Here is a 20255-nt window from a genome sequence, read left to right on the forward strand (position 1 = left end):
CCATCGTAATTGTCACCGTCTTCCTACTCTCCTCGGCCCTAAACCTACTAAGCATGTTTTGACTCCTCTCTTTACTTCTTCCCCATCCTTTTCATCCCATCACTGACATCATTGATCATTCCTCCTCCATAAAATAATTTTTTTTCATGGCCATGACTCTCGAGTAGGCTTTATGATTATTGCCAAGATCATTGCAAAGGGTCATCATTCTTTGGTACCCTGCCCCATCTTAGTCATCTTAAACACAGCTGCTCCTGTAATCCAGACATCATCAGGGTACTTCTATCCTCTAATTATTCATTTATTTAACAAACATTTCTGGGAATTTCCAATACACAAGGCAAAGTAAAAGGATGAATGGAGCCCATTCCTGATTTCAACCAGGTAAAAATTTAATAGGGTGATACGTTAAGGTACCTGACTATACCTTTCTATAACTAAAATGTAAACCATTTTGCTGGGCACCGAAGCTCTCCCTAATGCTGTAACAGTTTGCCTTTCTAGTCCTATTTGCCATGACTTCCCTCTCGGTCACAATACTGTGTATACTTCAGTTACAATGAAGCTATCATTTGCTGAAAAACTTTTAAATTCAGGGGCCCCTGGCTGGCTCAGTTGGTAGAACATGTGACCTTTGATCTCGGATTTGTAAGTTTGAGCCCCAATTTGGGTGTAGAGATTACAGAACAATAAAATCTTAACAAAAGACAAAAAGGAAAACTCTTAAATTCAATCTCATGCTACCTGGCACGGCCATTCCCTCTTTGATGGCACCACACACTCCTTTCTCCAAGGTTTTGTAAATGTTAACTCCTGCAGCCTCAGGACCCATCTTACTCCTCCCATCTTCCGGCAAGTATAATCAATGTTTCTCTCCCAGTGTATTAACTGTATAATACTTACCCAGCCTGGCTTCCAGGACAGATGTTTGTCTATCTATACCCTACTCAGTTTTGCATCTCAAAAGTGTCTTTCACATAATAGGCACTCTGTACATACTGAAGTGAACTTGACAAGCACACGAGGTAAGAACACCGTTTTCAGCCTTTAATCAGATTGCTAACATGACAAGAGCTTCTGAGGGTAGCAGAATCCATGCGTGTACAAATAGGGACACATCCATTCGGTGAAACGTTATTAATCTCTCAAGGATGCACCGATGACCTAGGAGTCTTTTCATCTTCCTCCACTCAGATGTGCATTAGCCCATTTCCTGTGCTGTCCAGGCAGGACCTCTAAAGCAAGTTTTCCATCTTCTATACTTCCCATCCTACCAATCACTTTCATTTGAGAGAAGAGAGATGGAATATCACTTTATATTGTTAATCAGCCAAGTGGAAGAAAGCATGGGAATCTGTGAGTTCTGGTGCAGGCAGGGACAGCCCACAGAGTCCCTGTAGATGGACTGGTCACCCACACCCCTACTGTACTGTAACCATGGCTACTTCCATTAACAAAGTCTCACATGAAGGACTAAAACCAGTGCAGAGGCACAATGTATAATATATGCATAATGTGCCTTCTTGGCAGGAAGGACAATCAAGTGGTAGCATAGCAAAGGCACTCAGTGGTGGAAAGGACAAAACTCCAGGGAGGTAGAATACCTAAAAGTACAATCACTAATGTAATAAAAAATATATATCAATATCTTAGATAGAATCGGATAGCTATGCACTTTACATGAATGATTTTATTTAACCGCCCCAACAATTTAAGAAGTGGTGACAATAAGGGGCGCCTGGGTGGCTCAGTCAGTTGAACGTCTGACTTCGGCTCAAGTCATGATCTCACCAGTTGACGAGTTCGAGCCCGGCGTTGGGCTCTGTGCTGACGGCTCAGAGTCTGGAGCCTGCTTCAGATTCTATGTCTCCGTCTCTGCCCCTCCCCTGCTCATGCTCTCTGCCTCGAAAAATAAATAAACATTTAAATTTTTTTTTAAAAAAGTGGTGATTGGGGCGCCTGAGTGGCTCAGTTGGTTGAGCATCTGACTTCGGCTCAGGTCATGATCTCACAGCTCGTGAGTTTGAGCCCCGCGTGGGGCTCTGTGCTGACAGCTCAGAGCCTGGAGCCTGCTTCCGATTCTGTGTCTCCCTCTCTCTCAGCCCCTAACCCACTCGCATTCAGTCTCTGTCTCTTTCAAAAATAAATAAACATTAAAAAAATGTCTTTAAAAAGTGCTGATAATGATGATGGTGATCCCTTCTCTAGAAATGAAACTGATTTGACCAAGGCTACATAGCTACTATGAAAGGGGCTGGAATTCAAATCCAAAACGTATGACTTCATGGCTATAATCTTAACTCTAGTTTCTAATGCCTTGTGTATTATGGGGGATTGAATTAAGAAGTGGTGATTGTTTGGGAGGAACTGAGTGGCTCAGTCAGTTAAGCATCTGACTCCTGGTTTCAGCTCAGGTCATGATCCCATGGTTGGTGGGATCTAGTCCTATGTCCAGCTCTGTGCTGACAGCATGGAGCCTGTTTGGGATTCTCTCTCTCTCCCTCTCTCCTTTTCTCTCTGCCCCTTCCTTGCTTGCTCTCTCAAAATAAACTTAAAAAAAAAAAAAGAAGTGGTGAATTTTTTATAATTATAAAGGAAATTGACTTGGAAAGGGCTAGCCACCTGATACTCCAACTGCAGAAGCAAATACTGATGCTGGTTAGACATTCTCTTGGATGCCCTTTCTCAAGGTGGGGGATCTCTGCCATGAACTTTGGGGTGAGTATAGTTATGTGCTTAGCCAAGAGTCTTGCTTTTCTCTGGTTCACATCTACAATTTGTGGCCTATGGTATATGTGATTAAAGACAACACAAACAGTGTCTGGGTTCCAAGCATGCCTAATGTCACAGACAGCAAAAATCTGGGAGCAGGTCAGGCAGGAGTTGATCCATCCCACAAGAGGCAGGTATGACAGTTTGGCTGAATGTTCAATAAATGTTACAACAACCCTGCATCTCAAGCAAACTATTCTATGCCTCCCCGGCGGGGGTGGGGGGGTGGGGGGGTGGGGGGGGTGGGGGGGGTGGGGAGGTGGGGGGGTGGGTAACACTGACTGCGAATCACCCACTGTGTTCTCTGGAGAATACGAGACAGAAAACTGGAGACCTTCCATGAGCAGAAGTCAACAAAGCCAGAAGACACCGCAGGCCATACTACAGCACCGTTTCCAACTGGGGTACATATAAAACTGTAGCTATGTTTCTATAATTAGTTTACTTCGAAATTCTATTTTATTTTATACATGAAAAGACATTCTGGGAAGGGGGTCCATACGTTTCATCAGGCTGCTAGACAGATCCAAGGCATAGGAAATCTTAATAATGCTGGGCAACAGAGAGAACAGCTTTGTAAATAGAGGAGCCAGCTTGAACCACCAAGTTGTAACCATTACCAAGGACAAACTTTCCTTTTCAGAGAAGCCATAATCCAGGGAATAGTCTAATGTCATTATCATAATACAACTACCATGTAGAGTTGGCATTGCTGGTGATCAAAAGCCAGTGACCCCACAGGGACACTGATTAACTGATGTTGACCACCGTAATAAAGTTAACACAAAAATCTCCATCTAATATACTCAATCAGTCAGGGATTACACCATTATACACGTGAAGCGAGTAGCTTTTCTGGGAAAGACTCCTAATAATTTTTATCTTGTTTCACTGGGTTTCCTGAATGCTTCACAATGATTACTTAATTCTTCCATAAAAGAAAATAAAAACAACACAGTCTGCAGAGTTTCTTTCTAGGAGAGTGAAGCATACTCATTCCAACATATGAAAAGAAAAAAGAAGAAAATAGAGCTGATTTGTCCCAATCCTTATCCGAAATGGTGTAAGATAATAAAACTTGGCTGAATCAAATGAAAAATAATCCAAAGATAATTCACATTTCTCGTGGAAATCCATTTTAATACTGTACTAACTCTGAATGTGTCTGATATTTTTGGATTTAATTTCGTATTAGATTTACACACATGTACACACAAACATACACATTTAAAACCCTATTTATCAGAAGGAATCACGAAAGATAATGTCTACCTTTCCTCAGTAATTTTTCTGGACTCATGCTTTAAGATCAAAGTAAGCAATTACATACAACATCTGGGCTCCACAATAAATTTAGATTATGAATGAAGTCAGAGACACAAATAACAAAGACAAGCATAGATTGGTCAATTTCTGAGAGTCTAGTCTTTAAAATAGGACATTCTCTGATACTGTAAATTTTAACTGGGTGCAAAATGAGAAAATGCATTTCAATTCAAAACACAAACTATTTTTATAAATTGGAAATAAGTCAGAAATACACAGGACTCTTCTGAAAGGTTGAAAGGGCCAGGGTGTTGACCTCTCACTCTTCCACGTAGAGATCCTGTGTGTCTTCTAAGCCCCATGGACACCACCAGATGGCTATTTTATAACATCAGATTCATGTTCTAAGTTTCAGTGCTTTAAGAATTAGGTTTGCCTGGGCTGAAAGTAAACTGAATATTTTCTATATTCCAGCATTTTTTTCAGTAATAATTGGCTTATTACCATTTCATAAATGTCTTCAGATGCTTTGTTGCCAAAAATATATAGCCTATATTTAAAACCAAAGTATGCATTTTTGAAATGTTTTAAAACAATCATCCTAACTTTCTTACAGTGTTGTTATAGGATCAGAGGAGATGGCACATTTTGAATGATTTTAACTTGGTGTTTTTCTTTTCTTTTCTTTTCGTGAACAATGAATAGCCATCCACAAAAAGTGGGAAGAAAAGAATCACAGAATCCCAACAAAAACTTCCCAGATGGCCTCAGAGAGGCGATAAGGGAGGTAAGTGTTTCAAGTTTCCAAAGTCTTTGGTTTCCATAATGATGTTGCCAACTGAAAAGAGAGCAGACAGAGAATAGGACGAATTTGCCTATTAGGATCTTTATAGATTTTGAATCTTTGATCTCACCAGATTTGATGACAGGCCACAAAAGCATGTGCTAATTATATAAATCCCTTCCATATCCTGATCATTTTCTTTAAAAAGATAGCTCCAGTTAGTATTTAAGTGAATGAAATAAAACACAATCAATAATGTGCCACTAATAGGTACAATACCAGTGTTAAGTATTATAGGCTAGTTAATGATTTAAAAACCTAATAAAAGTCATCCTGAAAAACCAACATACTTCAAAATAATTTTAAGCCGATACTTGAAAATATGATTTGATTTTAAGGTTACAATAAACTCAGAAAATATATAATTCAAAATACTTTTTAGTTTTATTAACAAGTTGTGGGTAGTTTCTTTCAATTGATAGCTCAAGATTTTATCATTCTTCTGAAGTTACAAAAAAAAGTAGTGTAATTGAAATTCAGTCTGCAAATAATTCATTCTGAACCCTCTCAGTTTTTTCATACTTTGTGTTTAAGAATTCAAATGCTACTCTAATAAATGAGGACAGAAAGATGTTTAAAATATGCATATTTGACGAAAATACTATAGTTATGTAAAATCACACAAGAACACACCAAATCATTTTTTCTGAGGTTTAATTTTAACTAATGAATTTTAGATGATAAATGTAATGTCAATTCAAATCTTTGCTTATCTGCAATGCACAGCTATTTTTTGTAACTTGTAGGTGAAATAGATTCTTTTCACCATGGCAATGTTTTCTCCCTTATTTATGGTCTTTCTTCCTTGCCTTTTCTTTCTTTTTTCTTTCTTTCTTTCTTTCTTTCTTTCTTTCTTTTTTTCTTTCTTTCTTTCTCTTTTATTTTTATTTTTTTGTGTCGTGAGTCCTTTTTCTTCAACAGTTTAACAAGTCACTTCTGGTTTGGCTAAAGAGCAATCCTAGCACAATAATGTTTCAACTTGCAAGGAAGAACGCCCTTATTGAGTTGATAGAACTCCACCAGCTGGATTAGGTCTGTAAATCTCGTGTGGCCATCATCCAGAGTGTGGAACAATTCACCATCGTCTTCCACCTACAGGAGGGAAAACAGCAGACTGGTAAGATGGGCAAAATACCCTCAAGGGCAATCATATTCTATTGCACACTGTGTCTTTTTATACTAAAATGGAAAAGTGGATGAAACTAAAGGTTAATTAAAAGAATGTTATGATGTGCTTTCTGTTTGTAACTTCACTTGTATTTAAAAGAAATGTCATCTGACCCTAGGATCCAGAGCGTGGCTGCTCTACTTTCTACACCTCAAGTTCTCCTAACGTTCTATAGTTAGAATAATACGACTATTGTGAACCAACAGTGAGAAGTCTGCACTATTCGGTGCAAAAGTAAACACAAGATTTTAATGCTCTCATCGACAGAAATTAATTTCCATACCTGAATGTTGTCTACCTAACAGCTTCATCTATTATCTAGAAGCAAATATTCATATAATTTCTACCAGTAAATTGATTCTGAAGCAATCAAACATTATGTGAATGGAATGACAGCTGCTTCTTCTCTTCCTCCTCCTCCTCCTCCTCCTCCTCCTCCTCCTCCTCTGGCAGTGACATTAAACATTAAATTAAAGAGGTCTTGTGACATTAAACAATTCATACTCACCCAAGGACAGTGAAGTTGGGAAGACACTTCATATGGAATTTGGATAATTCCAAAAAGAGGCCATTCAAAAGGAAATACTAGCAACTTAGCAATCTTAGGTAAAATGTTCCTGAAAGTAGACTGAATCTCTACTCCACACTACCTGTTTCCAACATATAGATCACATGCATATACACATGCACGCGAGCACACACACACACACACACACACACACACACACACACGGCATCAACAGAAGCAACAAAAATCCCAAAGTGAAGTGTGCTACTCAGAAGCAGAATTACAGAAAAATTTTAAATGTGCTAAGAATAGTTTAAATGTTCTCCAGTTCTGCAGCACCTGTGTACCTATCCATAATGATTAAAAGCAAAACTACAAAAACAAAACAACAACAATAACAAAAAAAAGCCATGTTTGAGATAAGAAAGCAGAAAGGGTTTAAAAATAATGGTTTTTAAAGAACCACTGGTACAATTCAGAAAGAATCTCTAGTGGCCTTTTAACAATAGGTGGCATGGGGTCCATGCAATATTGGTAAATCATATTTCATGGAAAAAGGGAAATTTAATTTTTACAATTCCTGTATTTCTTATATTAATTCAGGCTCATAAAACCATTTCTGCCAAACTTAAGTCTAGTCAAAGCACAAGCTCCCTGGTTATATTTAATAAAAGATCCAAAGAAAACCAAAGTTTCCAAAAGCTTATGCATTAAGGTCATCTCTAATATACAAATGTGAAATCACAAATTACTTACTGGTATAATTTGAAAATGCTTTATTTTTTGTCCATGACTCATTGACAGTACGAAAGTTTTGGGGTTACTCTGACTATCCCGCACCAAGAAAACTCTAAGGAGAGAGAAGGAATTTCAATATGTTTCTACTTTACTCATGTATTTCATAAAAATAGAGCATGCAACAAATCTAGAAAATATATTTATAAATGTAGCCAGAGTTTTCCTTTACTGTGTATTCAATGATGGGATTATCCAACATGGTAAACAATCTGGTATAACATAATCTTGTGCTGTAAAACTGTCATCAGTGCTAATGCAATTCTAATAGGATAAATACACAGTGCATTTGTCAGGTTGTTTGCTCACAATAAGCAATATAATGCTACGTTGGCATCAAAAGTTAGTGCTATGTTCTTTTTCCATTGGAGGAACTGGGTATTCACACATAACACCTTTGTGCAGAGAATGGGGCATTAGCATATTATTACTGTAACTTCTGGGTTATGTTAGTCCCTGAAAAGAGAAAATTATTTAGAAGGAAATCATTTTGAACCCCTCTTCAACACTGATCCCCCTTTTTCTTTTGATTCTGGTTCCTACTGTTACATACACAACAGAAAGTGAGAAATGCATATATTCTAGAAAATCAATCCTGAAATCATTTATTAAATGTTGAGCAAAATGTTTTGAGTAAAAGAAACACCCAAACAACATATACTTCAATCATCAAGAATGTAGCAGAAAAGCCTCTATAATGTCAAGCTAGAAAAAACAAGACATGGCCTAATGGCCTAAGAGCAAATGCTGCTAGGCGTGGATTCTTATTTACTGGTGATACTGTGCAAAACCAGCTTTGTGTTAATTGTTGGCAAACAGATTGTGCAAACAATCCCCACTGGTGACTCCAATACTAATCTCACTGTGCCTGGGCAAAGAGGCAGCCAAATTTGAGCCATCACAGATGTCTGATGAGATTATCCATTCCATTTGTACTGTGTGAGATTCCGACATTACATCACTGGGAGATGGGACAAAAGGGAGTTTCACTGGTAAATCAAGCTGTAATTCTTTCTCCATTCCCGAGCGGATCACCGCTACCATCTAGTGGACTGCCTGGCATCATCACATCTTTCCAAAGGATGTACCCCACCCCCCATGTTTCATTAAAGATTTAAAAAATAAAATAAGATAAAGATAGTATCATTCTTTATTCATTTATTTCATAAAATTTATAAAAAACTAGGCTCCAAAAGTAGGGAAATTATAATCCTTCAAAACAGTTTAATGATTCTTTGTGAATTATTTCTTTTCTTGGTCTCATCGGATTGTAATTCTGCTGATTGCTCAAATTTATATCTAAAACGACTGTGCTCCACATAGAGAAGTATATTAAAATCTTCTCTTATTTAGAGTCTAGTGAAATGCTGACTTGCTATTAATAATCTTCCATGTGAAGATGCATTTTTATCCAAATGTCAGTATTAAATCACCTTGAAATCTTGTCATCATCTTAAGCCAACCCTTGAAGATAAAAGGCCCCATCAAGCACTTGTTTAAATTGATGCTGGTTTCATTTCTAGTCCAAACCTCAATACAACCCCCTTGATTTGTACTGCATTTGAAAAGAGAATTTTGCCAGCATTACAGGAAGTATTTGAAATACTCAGCGATCGGAGAAAAAGAAAATGCTTCAGAGTGTAAATATTTCATAATACAATTTACATTTCTCTTGTATCTTCCATGGTACCCCACCCAAAAATGACATGAGAAACACTTAAGAGAAACCCTCTTCTCATAGGTTTACACTACTTTAAGCTGTTAGAACTTGGAGAAAATAGGAATGTACACAGAGAGAAAAAAAATAAAACAAGCAGTCAAAATATACAAAAAAGAGTTCATATACTCTGCGTCAAACTTAAAAACATATATAACATGTAAGATAATGTCATGACACAAATCATACTTTGGAATCCTATTACATGTTCAAATCAAAACGTTGACCCCTAAGAACAAGTTCAGTTTTAACTGAGATACTGGTGTTGGCACAAAATGGGTAATATTAGTGATCATTAGTTAACTGGCAGAGCATCCTATTCACTTATCTGTTCATTGATGCACAGATATAAGCACGCATGACATAATAGGTTTTGTATAGATAACTGCTCAGATACAACAGTAACTACCCCTACAGAACAGAATCACTTCTGTTTTATGATATGCTGAAGTCAAAACTATGTGTATTAACTAAGTAATTACCGATCATAAGAGGGATCACAGTCACTACCATTCTAAATCAAACCTACCCATCCACAAGTCCTTGCTGAATAATCAATCGCTGTGCTTCATCTCTAGAAATTTTGTGGTGAAACCACGGCTGCGACCGGTGGATGGCTGAAGAAATACAATGTGGGGGGGGGGGGGGGGGATACAGAGCTGTGTTTGAAATCCTCACAATTTAATTACATACACTTTCCACCATGGCCACTCAGTCCCCTCACCCATGTGCACGTCCACCCAGCCATTCATTCAGTCCCAGTGAACAGGCACAGACATACCCATGTTTGTGGCAGAGCTCTGGGAAGAGGCAGTAGGGCTACCATGAGTGGCCAGGCGTAAGCATCCTTTTTTCTGCACAAGGAAAGGGAAAACAGATTTCAACTTTTCGGGTAAGACAAACTCGAATCATAAATACTTTTGAAGAATGTGAAGTTATTTGTACCCTCCAAGCGAGTCCTTCTTCAACAGCGACTGAAAGGGCTTCCGTGGGATTTTCTATAACTCTGCTTTTCTGGCCTGAGAAGTCCATTGCTACTAGAGAATTCTCTGATATACTTCTCTGGGAAAAAACACATTTTTTTAACATTAAATTATCTTTGAAAGTTATCTTTCAGTGCTTTGCTGGCAATATGTTTCCACTCTAGAATGTGAATCCAAAGGTGGCTGGCAAGAAATTAAAAAGTTAAAAGTACATATTTAATATAAAATGGTGCTGTGAAGTATTTTGATTAAACAAATTACATAGTTATTTGTTAAGATCACTGAATTAAATGTTGAGTAAAGAGATTAAAAGCTTTCAAAGTTAGCATGACTTTCTCTTAAAAGAACCTTCTCTCTTCCCATTCTCTGGCAAATTCTCTGGTAAAACCCTGTTTCTGGATATTCTCTTGAGAACACAAATTTCGAAAGGAGTAACTCTTCCTGTGGCTAAAAGACCCACCACTTCAGAACTAATCTCTGTTATGATTGGAGATTCGTCATTATCATTTAAATGTCAACCCTATCTGCTGATGAAGCAGCTGTTTTATAAGTCACAGTGGACAAAGGTATCTGAGAAAGAAATAGTACCCATTTTATAATGGAACAAAATACAATACGTATCTTAAAAGTGTATCACATCAAGGTTCATCTTACTTAGAAAATAAAATTTAGTGGAATAATGACTCCGGTAATTCCATATTAAAATTTTTATGATTTAATATATGAACATTTTCCATCTCATGAGGATGAACACGGAAAAATGAGACCTGCAAAAATCAGTCTGACTAAAGAAGAACTGACGTACAAGGAAGACATCTCCAAACAAACATAATTTAAATGAACAATGAAGTCTTCCCCTGGCCATTGCTTTTTGTTTTCATATTCTCTGAAGGTGAAAATAAACTATCCCAAACCTGGACTTTAGTTTTACTCTTTGTTTGGTGAGGGCTCTACTCTGCAACCAGCTTTTAAACAAGCGTGCCATCCCAAGTCGGTCATCCTAACACGAGACAATGATCAAGAGTCTCCGTCAGTTTGCTAAGAATTCAAACTCTCCCAAAGGGGAAAAAACATTCAAGAACAGCATGGACAATGTTTAACACTGACTCCCCCTCGTTAACAGAGGAGCGAGACAAAAAATGGAGTTCTAATAGTAAAGGAAGAGCCAGTGTGCCTCTGGAGACTGGTGGCGTAAGGCCTTTTTCTAACTCCGCACATGGATCCGGCCCTTCCTAGCTTCATCTAAAAGACGGTAGTCAAATGTATGTTTGCAAGAAAACCTGGTCCACACAAAACAATGGGGGCCTCACTTATCACCGCATCATACATCTCACTTCATTAGCATTTGCTATTTCCTCTTCCAACCCTGCTGTAGTGGTCCACAATCTTATTACGGTTCATCTTTATTTCTAGAGATCCGGCATGCAATCTTTCATTTGTTCCAGGAGCCTTTGTAACTGACAGCTGCTCTTTCCAGACAGATGCCGTCTCTGTAATCTCTATCTGCTGTCACACCTTACTTTGCCCTTCTCACCCCGTGATCTTCTGTGCCGGGCTGTAGACCAGTCGGATACACTTCTGCTTTGCTGACATTAATGAAAAGCCTCCACCTGCCCACACCACAGAGTAACTAATCTCAATCATAATGATAGCTTTATCCTTACAATATCTCTACTTCATGTGCCAAGATGGGCTCTGTAATCACAAGGTCCTGATAACATAAAAATACTGTTAGGAAAGAAAAATAAACATAACCAGTTGTTCCTGTTCTTGTGTTTTTTTTCCTACAATACAATAGGATGAAATGTAAAACAAGATCCCATGTTCCATAATTACTTGACATTAGTAGGGAGTCTACAATACAAATAAATATTTTCATTTGCTACAATGACTACACTAGGGAAAACACAGGAATATAGCAAATGTGTTCTACTGAATAGCAGGTGGTGGATGAAAAATTAATAGTTTACCTTTGGTGGACAAAGAAATAGAAGTGAAGCAGATTCTGACTTGAACTCAAAAGGTCATTTTCAGCTCAATTTCTTTCACGTAAGAAAGCAATGTTGATAACATTCAGAATCAGTGTATTTCTCAAATATTTGTCCCTTTTTTCTAGCTCTTTCTTCTGGTGGAATAAACAGGGAAAGCCCTGAAAAAGGGTCCATGATTTTAATGACATACCTCTTTTTGCAAGAAAGAAGAGGCCTGGGTACACCCTGGATTATGCAGGCCACACTTTGAGATCGGATCCAGTCACTCCTAGTCAGCCTGAGACAGAAAATGTTTTTCAGGGAGTTTACGCAGGTGGCAACTAGTAGCCACACTCTCTGTCACCCCATTTGGAAGATGTTGATAAACCTGCAGCAGAGTCCTTAGCAAGAGAGCACAGAATTCCCTGATACCATTCTCTCCTCTGCTTCATACAGACTCATAGGGCATCAGAGATGCAACCAATTCCTGAAATTATGCAATTGCCCCCCTTATTTTATACTGCAGGACACGAGTGACTCAAACAAGGTCACAAAGGCAGCTCAATGTAAATGCAGTGACAGATAGGCTCTTTCCAGGGTCATTTATGTACCACAGGGTGGAAGATAGAGAGAAGAAACTCACTTTTCAATGTCTAGCTCAGGGTCAAGAGTAAGGACTAATAAGGACTTGAGTAGACCAGTTTTCCCCATCTCATCTCTCCAATCAGGGCCATACTAACAGATCCTCCTTTAAATGAATCTTTGTGCTGAAAAGGACCAAATATATTTGGCTGCCTGAAATATCTGCTGATGATGCTCATTTCAAAGGCTGATAGGGGTGGCTATTATGTGCTATACACAGCTATGATGTTCATTACGGTAGGAGAAATTTTTTTCTTACTTCCCTTCTCAAAACGTATCCCTGGAGAAGTTAAGAATAGTGTTCCTTTAACAATATAATTCAAGTATACTCGGTTTTCTGTGTTGCTCACTGAAGATAGTGCCTGGATGAAAACCAACAGAGGCAGGTGAGGGGCACTGACAGTCATTATAGAGGTCACTGATTCTTCCATGATAACCTAGAAAGGTGGGATTCTGTATAGACATCAAAGTAAACACAAATACCTCCCCAAACATCTCAGTTTCCTTTATGTAAGTTAAGAAGAACGGAGGTATAATTCTCAAGTGCTATTCTCTCTGATCTTGATAACTGCCATACAGGACAGATAGGTCCTCGCTACACAGGCCTCCTACAAAATCCCTATCTCCAGCCAGATTCACTCAAGAAGTGTCTTTTTCCTACACACTGTGTTGAAGAAGCAAAGTTATACTAACCAAGCTGTCGTGTAAATATGGATCAGCAACAGGCCCACTTTCAATGGACAGAGGCAAGAGTAATGCCATGCTTATGATGCTAATCACCACGATGAGACTGGAAAATGCTTTGTTTATGACAATTTTTCCCTATGATTAACAGACACTAAGCAACTGCCTCCAAATGCATGGCTGCTATTAATGTGCTCATCCTAAAATCTTTAGATACTAAAAGAAATTTAGAAGGACTTAGAAAAGGATTAAGATCATAAAATCCATTATTCTTTCTATATATGTGGATTGAAAGATGAAGGTAAGCTGACAAACTATAAAAATATTCACCTAAAGCAACTGCTGTTATAAAAATTCATTACAGTCTTTAGTTTCTTATTTTAGGGCTTAAAAGTGATCTGACACAAAGATGAAAAGTTACTCTTCCATAACGAAAAGCAACGTAACCACAGATAGGAGTTTTTTTCCATATTAGTCTATCAGACTTAGTAATCAACATTATTTCATGCCTCATTCCTAGAATTGAGCATTTCATCTGCTACATTACATGTGGGGAAATGTGCCTTCCTTGGTCACAGTTATGAGGAGCAGATTTTTAACCTATGTGGAAATGCAGTATGTTAGCTGATTTGTAACACAGGCACATACACCCGAATTCCTAATATACTCAATATTAAGGAGCAAGAGCAAAAATAGTAGAATGTAAACTTTTAAGTTCAGAAATAAATTTCGTGTGTTAAGGCACAGTAAGTTAAAATTCGGTTCTAAAGAAGGGAAAAGATGTGTCTGTGTGTATCTGCAAGTAAATATTCAAGTTGCATTTAGCATAAATCTGAGAAGTAGTGTTAGACTTTATGTAATGCAAGACCTACATTTTGGTTAGCAGTTTTTGGGTTTCCTGAAGAGCAGTTTGCTTTTCAAGGACGTAGACCTTAAAAATTTTGTTGTTAGAAAGCCAGAATGGCAAAAGAGCTCACCTGTGTGTACTTTAGCATTTAAAATTCCAAACTACTGGCAGCTTTATACTAGGCTGTGACAATTCCAGAATTAATATTAAAATAAATAAATAAACCCACGATGAAAATCAATAATTAAAGAAACATCTACAGTCTCAAGGAAAATATTCTATAAATCATATCAAAATGTAATCCTCCAATGTTGTAATGACACAGAATGACTCACATAACTCTTTCAATTTTCTTTAACATATAACATTATCTATTTTAATTGAATACTTTGTGATACTGGACTGCTGTGATTTGATCACATAGGCTGCAATCATGTGAAATCCAAGAATAAATAATTCCATATAACATTATGTTAGATGGTGTCGTTACTTTACTTAACCAAAAGGACTTACAGTGTAAGTGTACTGCAATGCACATCTATAATGCAATAAAATTGCAAGTGAACAGAATGTAAATATAAAATATATAGATTAATAAATATGGTCCTTACCATGGGTGATATACTCTGAGAACTGCAGCCACTTCTACCTTGATATGGATGCATGTAATTCTGGTACAGCTGCATGCCATACTGCAGAACAAATAAATAAAAACGCATTGCCATCACTTTTACTACATGGGCAACTGATGAAAATTCAATACTTTAATTACAAATAATCAATATGAAAAATAAAAATTATAAGCTTTCCTTACAACAAATAGTAAAGCAACCATAACTTTGAAAGGTAAGCTTCTAGTGCCCTACAATGATACATTAAAAAGACAAGTGTTTTTTACTTGAATCCACACTTAAAGTCTAGTTCAGCAGTATAAAAATCTGAAACGGACATTCTTACTCATTATTCTTAGCACCCTGGTGCCAAAAGCATTGAAGGAGTATATCACCTAATGATAAGAAAGCTCACTTGGGAAGGATGCCACTTTATGAAACAAGGACTCTGAAAACCTTACAGGCATCGTAAGCAAAACAGGGTAAAATTCACCATAACTCTTCAATGACTGATTGACAAATTATATCATCTCTCTGGCAAATCTATAAACTTGGCTCTATGTTAAAGATTCTTGACTCTGTAGCATCCTCTAGTAACAAAACTCTTATCACATTGTTTCATTTCTGGCTCTAAATTCAGGGAAATCAAAATGGTGGGGAATCAGGCTGATCTCACACAAACGGTCACAAAATACAATGTAAGTGGCAGAACCACGGCATCTTTATTTTCAGGAGGTAGCATTGTAAGACTCGGCTGCCAGGCTACACGATTAGATTAGAAAGTGGGTCTGGGCTGTAAGTAGAATACTAGTTTAAGAAACATTAAGAATGCTAGCTTCCATGACTCCTGGGTGGCTCAGTTGGTTAAGCACACAACTCTTGATTTTAGCTTGGGTCATGATCTCAGGGTTCGTGGGTGCAAGCCCCGCACTGGGCTCTGAGCTGGCAGTGTGGAGCCTGCTTGGGATTCTCTGCCTCCCTCTCTCTCTGCCCCTCCCTCGCTTGCACGCTCTCTATGAAAAATAAATAAACTTAAAAAAAAAAAAAGAATGCTAACTCCCATGGGGTGCCTGGATGGCTCAGTAAGTCAAGCAGCTGACTCTTGACCTCGGGGTCCTGAGTTCAAGCCCATGTTGGGCTCTGCACTGTGTGTAAAGCCTAGTTAAGAAAAAAAAAAGTATGCCAACTGCTAGAACCAAATTCATCTTGGAGGGTTCACCATCTGAAGCTAGAAGGTACTCCCCTAAGATTTACGCCACTTTCTTTAAAACAAAACAAAACAAAGCAAAACTACAATGGCACAGAGAGGGCTTTTCTTTTCTTTTCTCTGGCTACCCTCGACAATTCTCTCCATTTCACAGATTTGTGATGAACTTGGAAATAGGCCCTATATAAAAGATTGAGGAGACACCATGGAATCCAATCTCACCCTTAGGATGAATTCCATTTAAACATTCCAACAGAACTGTTTCTCTACTAAAGACTATTTCTGTAACAGCAATTCCAGCAAACTGGATATATTTGGTAATTAGGCAGAAATCAGAGGGCGGCTTGGAGAGTCTCTGTTTCCAAGATTTTGCTTTTAACATGAATACAAACCCACATTCATTTAAAATTCTCTATGATTATTTCTTTATCCAATTATTTCCCAACTTACAAAAAGTATTTTTTAATTTACAGTTTGATTGACACTAATGGAACCTAATGAAATTTACTTTAAATCAACTCTAAACCTACCATAACTGTAAAAAGAAGACAGAGGAGCCTAATTCCTAGTCAAGTTCATTTTGGAGAATATACAGTAAGTTCTAACCAATATTTCCACAAGGTGCACACATGCTGCTTGGTGGCCTTTTATTTATCTGTAGTGAAAAGCCAGCTATCTACTAATAAGACTGTTTCCTTCAAAGATGTATTATCCCTGGTACCTTGTAGTGTTAGGTAGCTGCTTCTGTGCTATTGGTCTTTAGTAGGCATTTAACTCTGGCCGAGGGATAGGGCATGAGTCACCTTAACATGTCCCTGTCCTACAAAGGGGCAGATAAGGGACCAAAATATGTTAGAAGCTGACAGAGTTCTAGTTGAAGGGAAGGGAAGAATATAACATGTAACTAGGACACTGTACATGAGCAATTCTCAGATTTTCTATGGATCTATATTTAATTGGAACTTATCCAAAGAGAATAGGAGGATCTTCCTCTGACACCACATTAACAGTTTACATGTGTATATGAAAAAAAAAGAAAGGAAAATAAAATTAGGAGGCCAAATTCTTGGAGGAGGCAGTATCTAGTAAGTAGCATGTAAGGAAAATCAGGGGCCCTTTCAGTCCGATCAGCATACAGACTCATGTCTCCCTGCGCTTCCAACGAAGTCCAATGATAATCTGGAAATACAACAGACAGCCAAAGGAGAAAAATCAAAAGACACCTTTAACACCAAGTGAGTTCAGGTGCACCAGCCAGGGGGATAAAACAGGTACCCACTGACGACAAGCTGCCAGGGGAAACCAACTGACTCCCCTGTTAGAGCATTTCAAATATGTGTTCTGGCAAGCCCTGCCTTCCTGCATCTGGATATGTTAAAACAGATCTGTTTAACAGATCTGTAAAACAGATCATATCACTTTCCCATTTGAAACTGTTAGGTGGTTTATCATTGCCTCCAGGATAAAGGTTCTCAGTGATGCCTGCCTCCCTCTCTGCCTCATCTGGAAAAGCTTTACCACAATTGAACACACACACACACACACACACACACACACACACACACACACACACACGGGATACATATATAGTAGGCAGAATAATGGCCCCGATAGATGTCCACATTGTAATTCCTGGAGCCTGTGATTAGGTCAGGTTACCTGGCAAAGAAGAATTAATGCTGCAGATAAAATTAAGGGTGCCAATCAGCTGATGCTGAAATTAGGTGAGTATCTTGGATTATCCAGGTGGATCCAATATAATCATAAGGGCTCTTATAAGTGGAAGGGGAGGCACAAAAGAGAACTGAGTCATAGCATGAAAAACTCTTGGCTTAATATTGCTGGTTTTAATGGTAGAGAAAGGGACCATGAGCCAAGAAATCTTGGCGGCCTCTAAAGTCTGGAAAGGGCACGAGAAATGGATTCTCCCTCAGTCTCTGGAAGAGAATGTAGGCTCTCAGATACCTTGTGTTTAGGACAATTAGACCCATTTCAGACTTCCTGAATGACAGCGGTGTAGGATAATAAATTTGTGTTGTTTTAAGCCACTAAAGTGGTCATTTGTTATAGCACCCATAGAAACTAATACAATGGAGCATCTTTAAAGTGGACATTTGTGCCTTGAAAGATGGTTTAAAAAGAAATCAAATGAGAAGAAAAAGTGAAAAGGAGACAATCTTCCAGAAGCTAAGCATCCTGTATATGGAAGGATCAAAAAAAGCTTTTAATACATTTCATCAATTCTTAGACACACGTTTCTTTTCAAATTTTAACATCCATAAATTTGCCTTAACTTAACTATGGCATCTTATATTCACTGTGGACCGAGTGACTTGCCATTGCCTGAAATGTTTGGTGAGATCAAAAAATCATTTGCATCAAACCTTGCAAGGGGGATGCCACTGTCTAGAAAGACAACCCCAGGGACCATGGCAGAGCACCTATCTGAGAAGTTATTCCTCCCTGAAGCTCCTGATGGCACAGAGCTAGAGAGTTTGTATGAAATATGGGTGTCCATGCTCTGAGAAAAAATGATTCAGGAAAACCAGACTTAGAATTTGAAGTTTTATAGATAGCTCACACAATTTATTTCAGGTAGATAGATAGATAGATGTGTGTGTGTGTACACAAAATTGATAAAGGATGAAAATCTGTATCTATAAGTCTAAATAAATATAAAATAACTAAATGAAAATAAAAATCATAAGTGATATGAAAGCATATCATAATTTTACTGGCAGAATTCTACTTATGCAAAAAAAAAAAAAAAGGTGAATCCTAGTAAAATCAGTTGCATGTTAGAAAGACTGCTTTAAGGAAGTGAGTTAAAAAAAAAAAAAAGGAAGTGGTCTTACCATCTGCTCCTGACTTGGGTGTTTGACCTTGAGATCAAATTAGAAGGGAGGAAGCCTTGACTAACAAGGTTGGAAAGCATCTCCTCTACCAGCCTACCCTGATTTCCAGAGTTCTAAGGGAAGGAAAGAGAAAACCAGAGACCTCAAGGTACTTTCTCTACTGTGACTGTGATGAGTTAAAGGGTTCCAAAGAATGCCAGCCTCTTCATCTATAAAAGGAGAAGACTAGATGAGGTTACTGGTTCTTAATCAGGCATACATCTGGAATTCACTCACTAAATTGGGATCTCTAAGGACCGGGCTGGGCACATAGGACTTGAGAGTGCTTCTCAGATGATTCCAATGCATATCCCAAGTTAACTAATTACTACTTCTTTGTCTGGTTTGCAACACTCTTTAAAGTTCTTTTCTTTTTTACATTTTATGACAATGAGAACATAGAAGCAATTACTTACCATGAGGGTTTCAAAGAATCAAGACTTCTAAGCTTTGTTGAAACCAAAATCATGATAGTCATTTAACAGTTGACTATTGAAAACAAGTCTCTTGTAATAAAGTAACTACGGTAGCTATCTGCCATAACAGCAAAAGGAAGCAAATTTCATAGTTAATCCAAAAGCTTCCTTTAAGCCATTTAAATGATGTTTCTTCCAATACCACTTCACATCCACTAGGATAATTATTTTTTTTAAAGGAAAATAACAAGTGTTAGGATATGAAGAAATTGGAATTTTCATATAGTGCAGGTGGTAAACGTTAGTCATTTTGGAAAACATTTTGGCAATTCTTCAAAAGGTTAAACAGAATTACCATATAACCAGCAATTCCACTTCTCAGTATATACCCTCAAAATTGAAAACAGGTATCCAAACAAATACATAAACACACATGTTCATAACAGTACTATACACGATAATCAAAAGATGCAAACACCCAAGTATCCATTAATGGATAAATGAAAAAACTGCCTTAACATATATCTATACATCTGTAAACACACACACACACACACACACACACACACACACACACACACACACTGGAATATTATTCAGCCATAAAAAGGGAATCAATTATGGACATGCTATAAGGTGGATGAACTACAAAACAATATGCTAAATAAAAGAAGTCAGACACAAAAGATCAGATATTATATGATTCCATTTATATGAAATGTCCAAATAGGTAAATCCTATAGAGACAGACACAGGCATGGATGGTTGCCAGGGGCTGGGAGTCACTGCTTTATGGTTATGGAGTTTCCTTTTGAGGTGATAAAAAATTTTTGGAGCTAGACAGAGGTGGTGGTTGCACAACATTCTGAATGAATGAGATGCCATTGTATTGTTCATGTTGTTAATGTGTACACAGTTAGTAATATGTTCA

At 37.8% G+C, this 20255-nt stretch overlaps 1 protein-coding gene across 3 annotated transcripts in view; it reads right to left on the reverse strand.

Annotated features, from left to right (window-relative positions):
• Positions 1-5519: 5519 nt before the first annotated feature.
• The window catches only part of GRB14 (growth factor receptor bound protein 14), a 115725-nt gene continuing 100989 nt past the window's right edge, over positions 5520-20255 (reverse strand). For all 3 annotated transcript variants that reach the window (XM_042948982.1, XM_042948981.1, XM_042948983.1), the window contains 6 exons: positions 14808-14888; positions 10016-10132; positions 9852-9924; positions 9600-9687; positions 7315-7408; positions 5520-5974 (listed from right to left, as the gene is read on the reverse strand). In XM_042948982.1, the coding sequence (XP_042804916.1) occupies positions 5828-5974; positions 7315-7408; positions 9600-9687; positions 9852-9924; positions 10016-10132; positions 14808-14888 (600 nt within the window). In that variant the 3' untranslated portion in view covers positions 5520-5827. The remainder of the gene's footprint in view (positions 5975-7314; positions 7409-9599; positions 9688-9851; positions 9925-10015; positions 10133-14807; positions 14889-20255) is intronic.

This window comes from Panthera leo, chromosome C1 (genome assembly GCF_018350215.1).
Source record: "Panthera leo isolate Ple1 chromosome C1, P.leo_Ple1_pat1.1, whole genome shotgun sequence".
NCBI classification, from domain to species: domain Eukaryota; kingdom Metazoa; phylum Chordata; class Mammalia; order Carnivora; family Felidae; genus Panthera; species Panthera leo.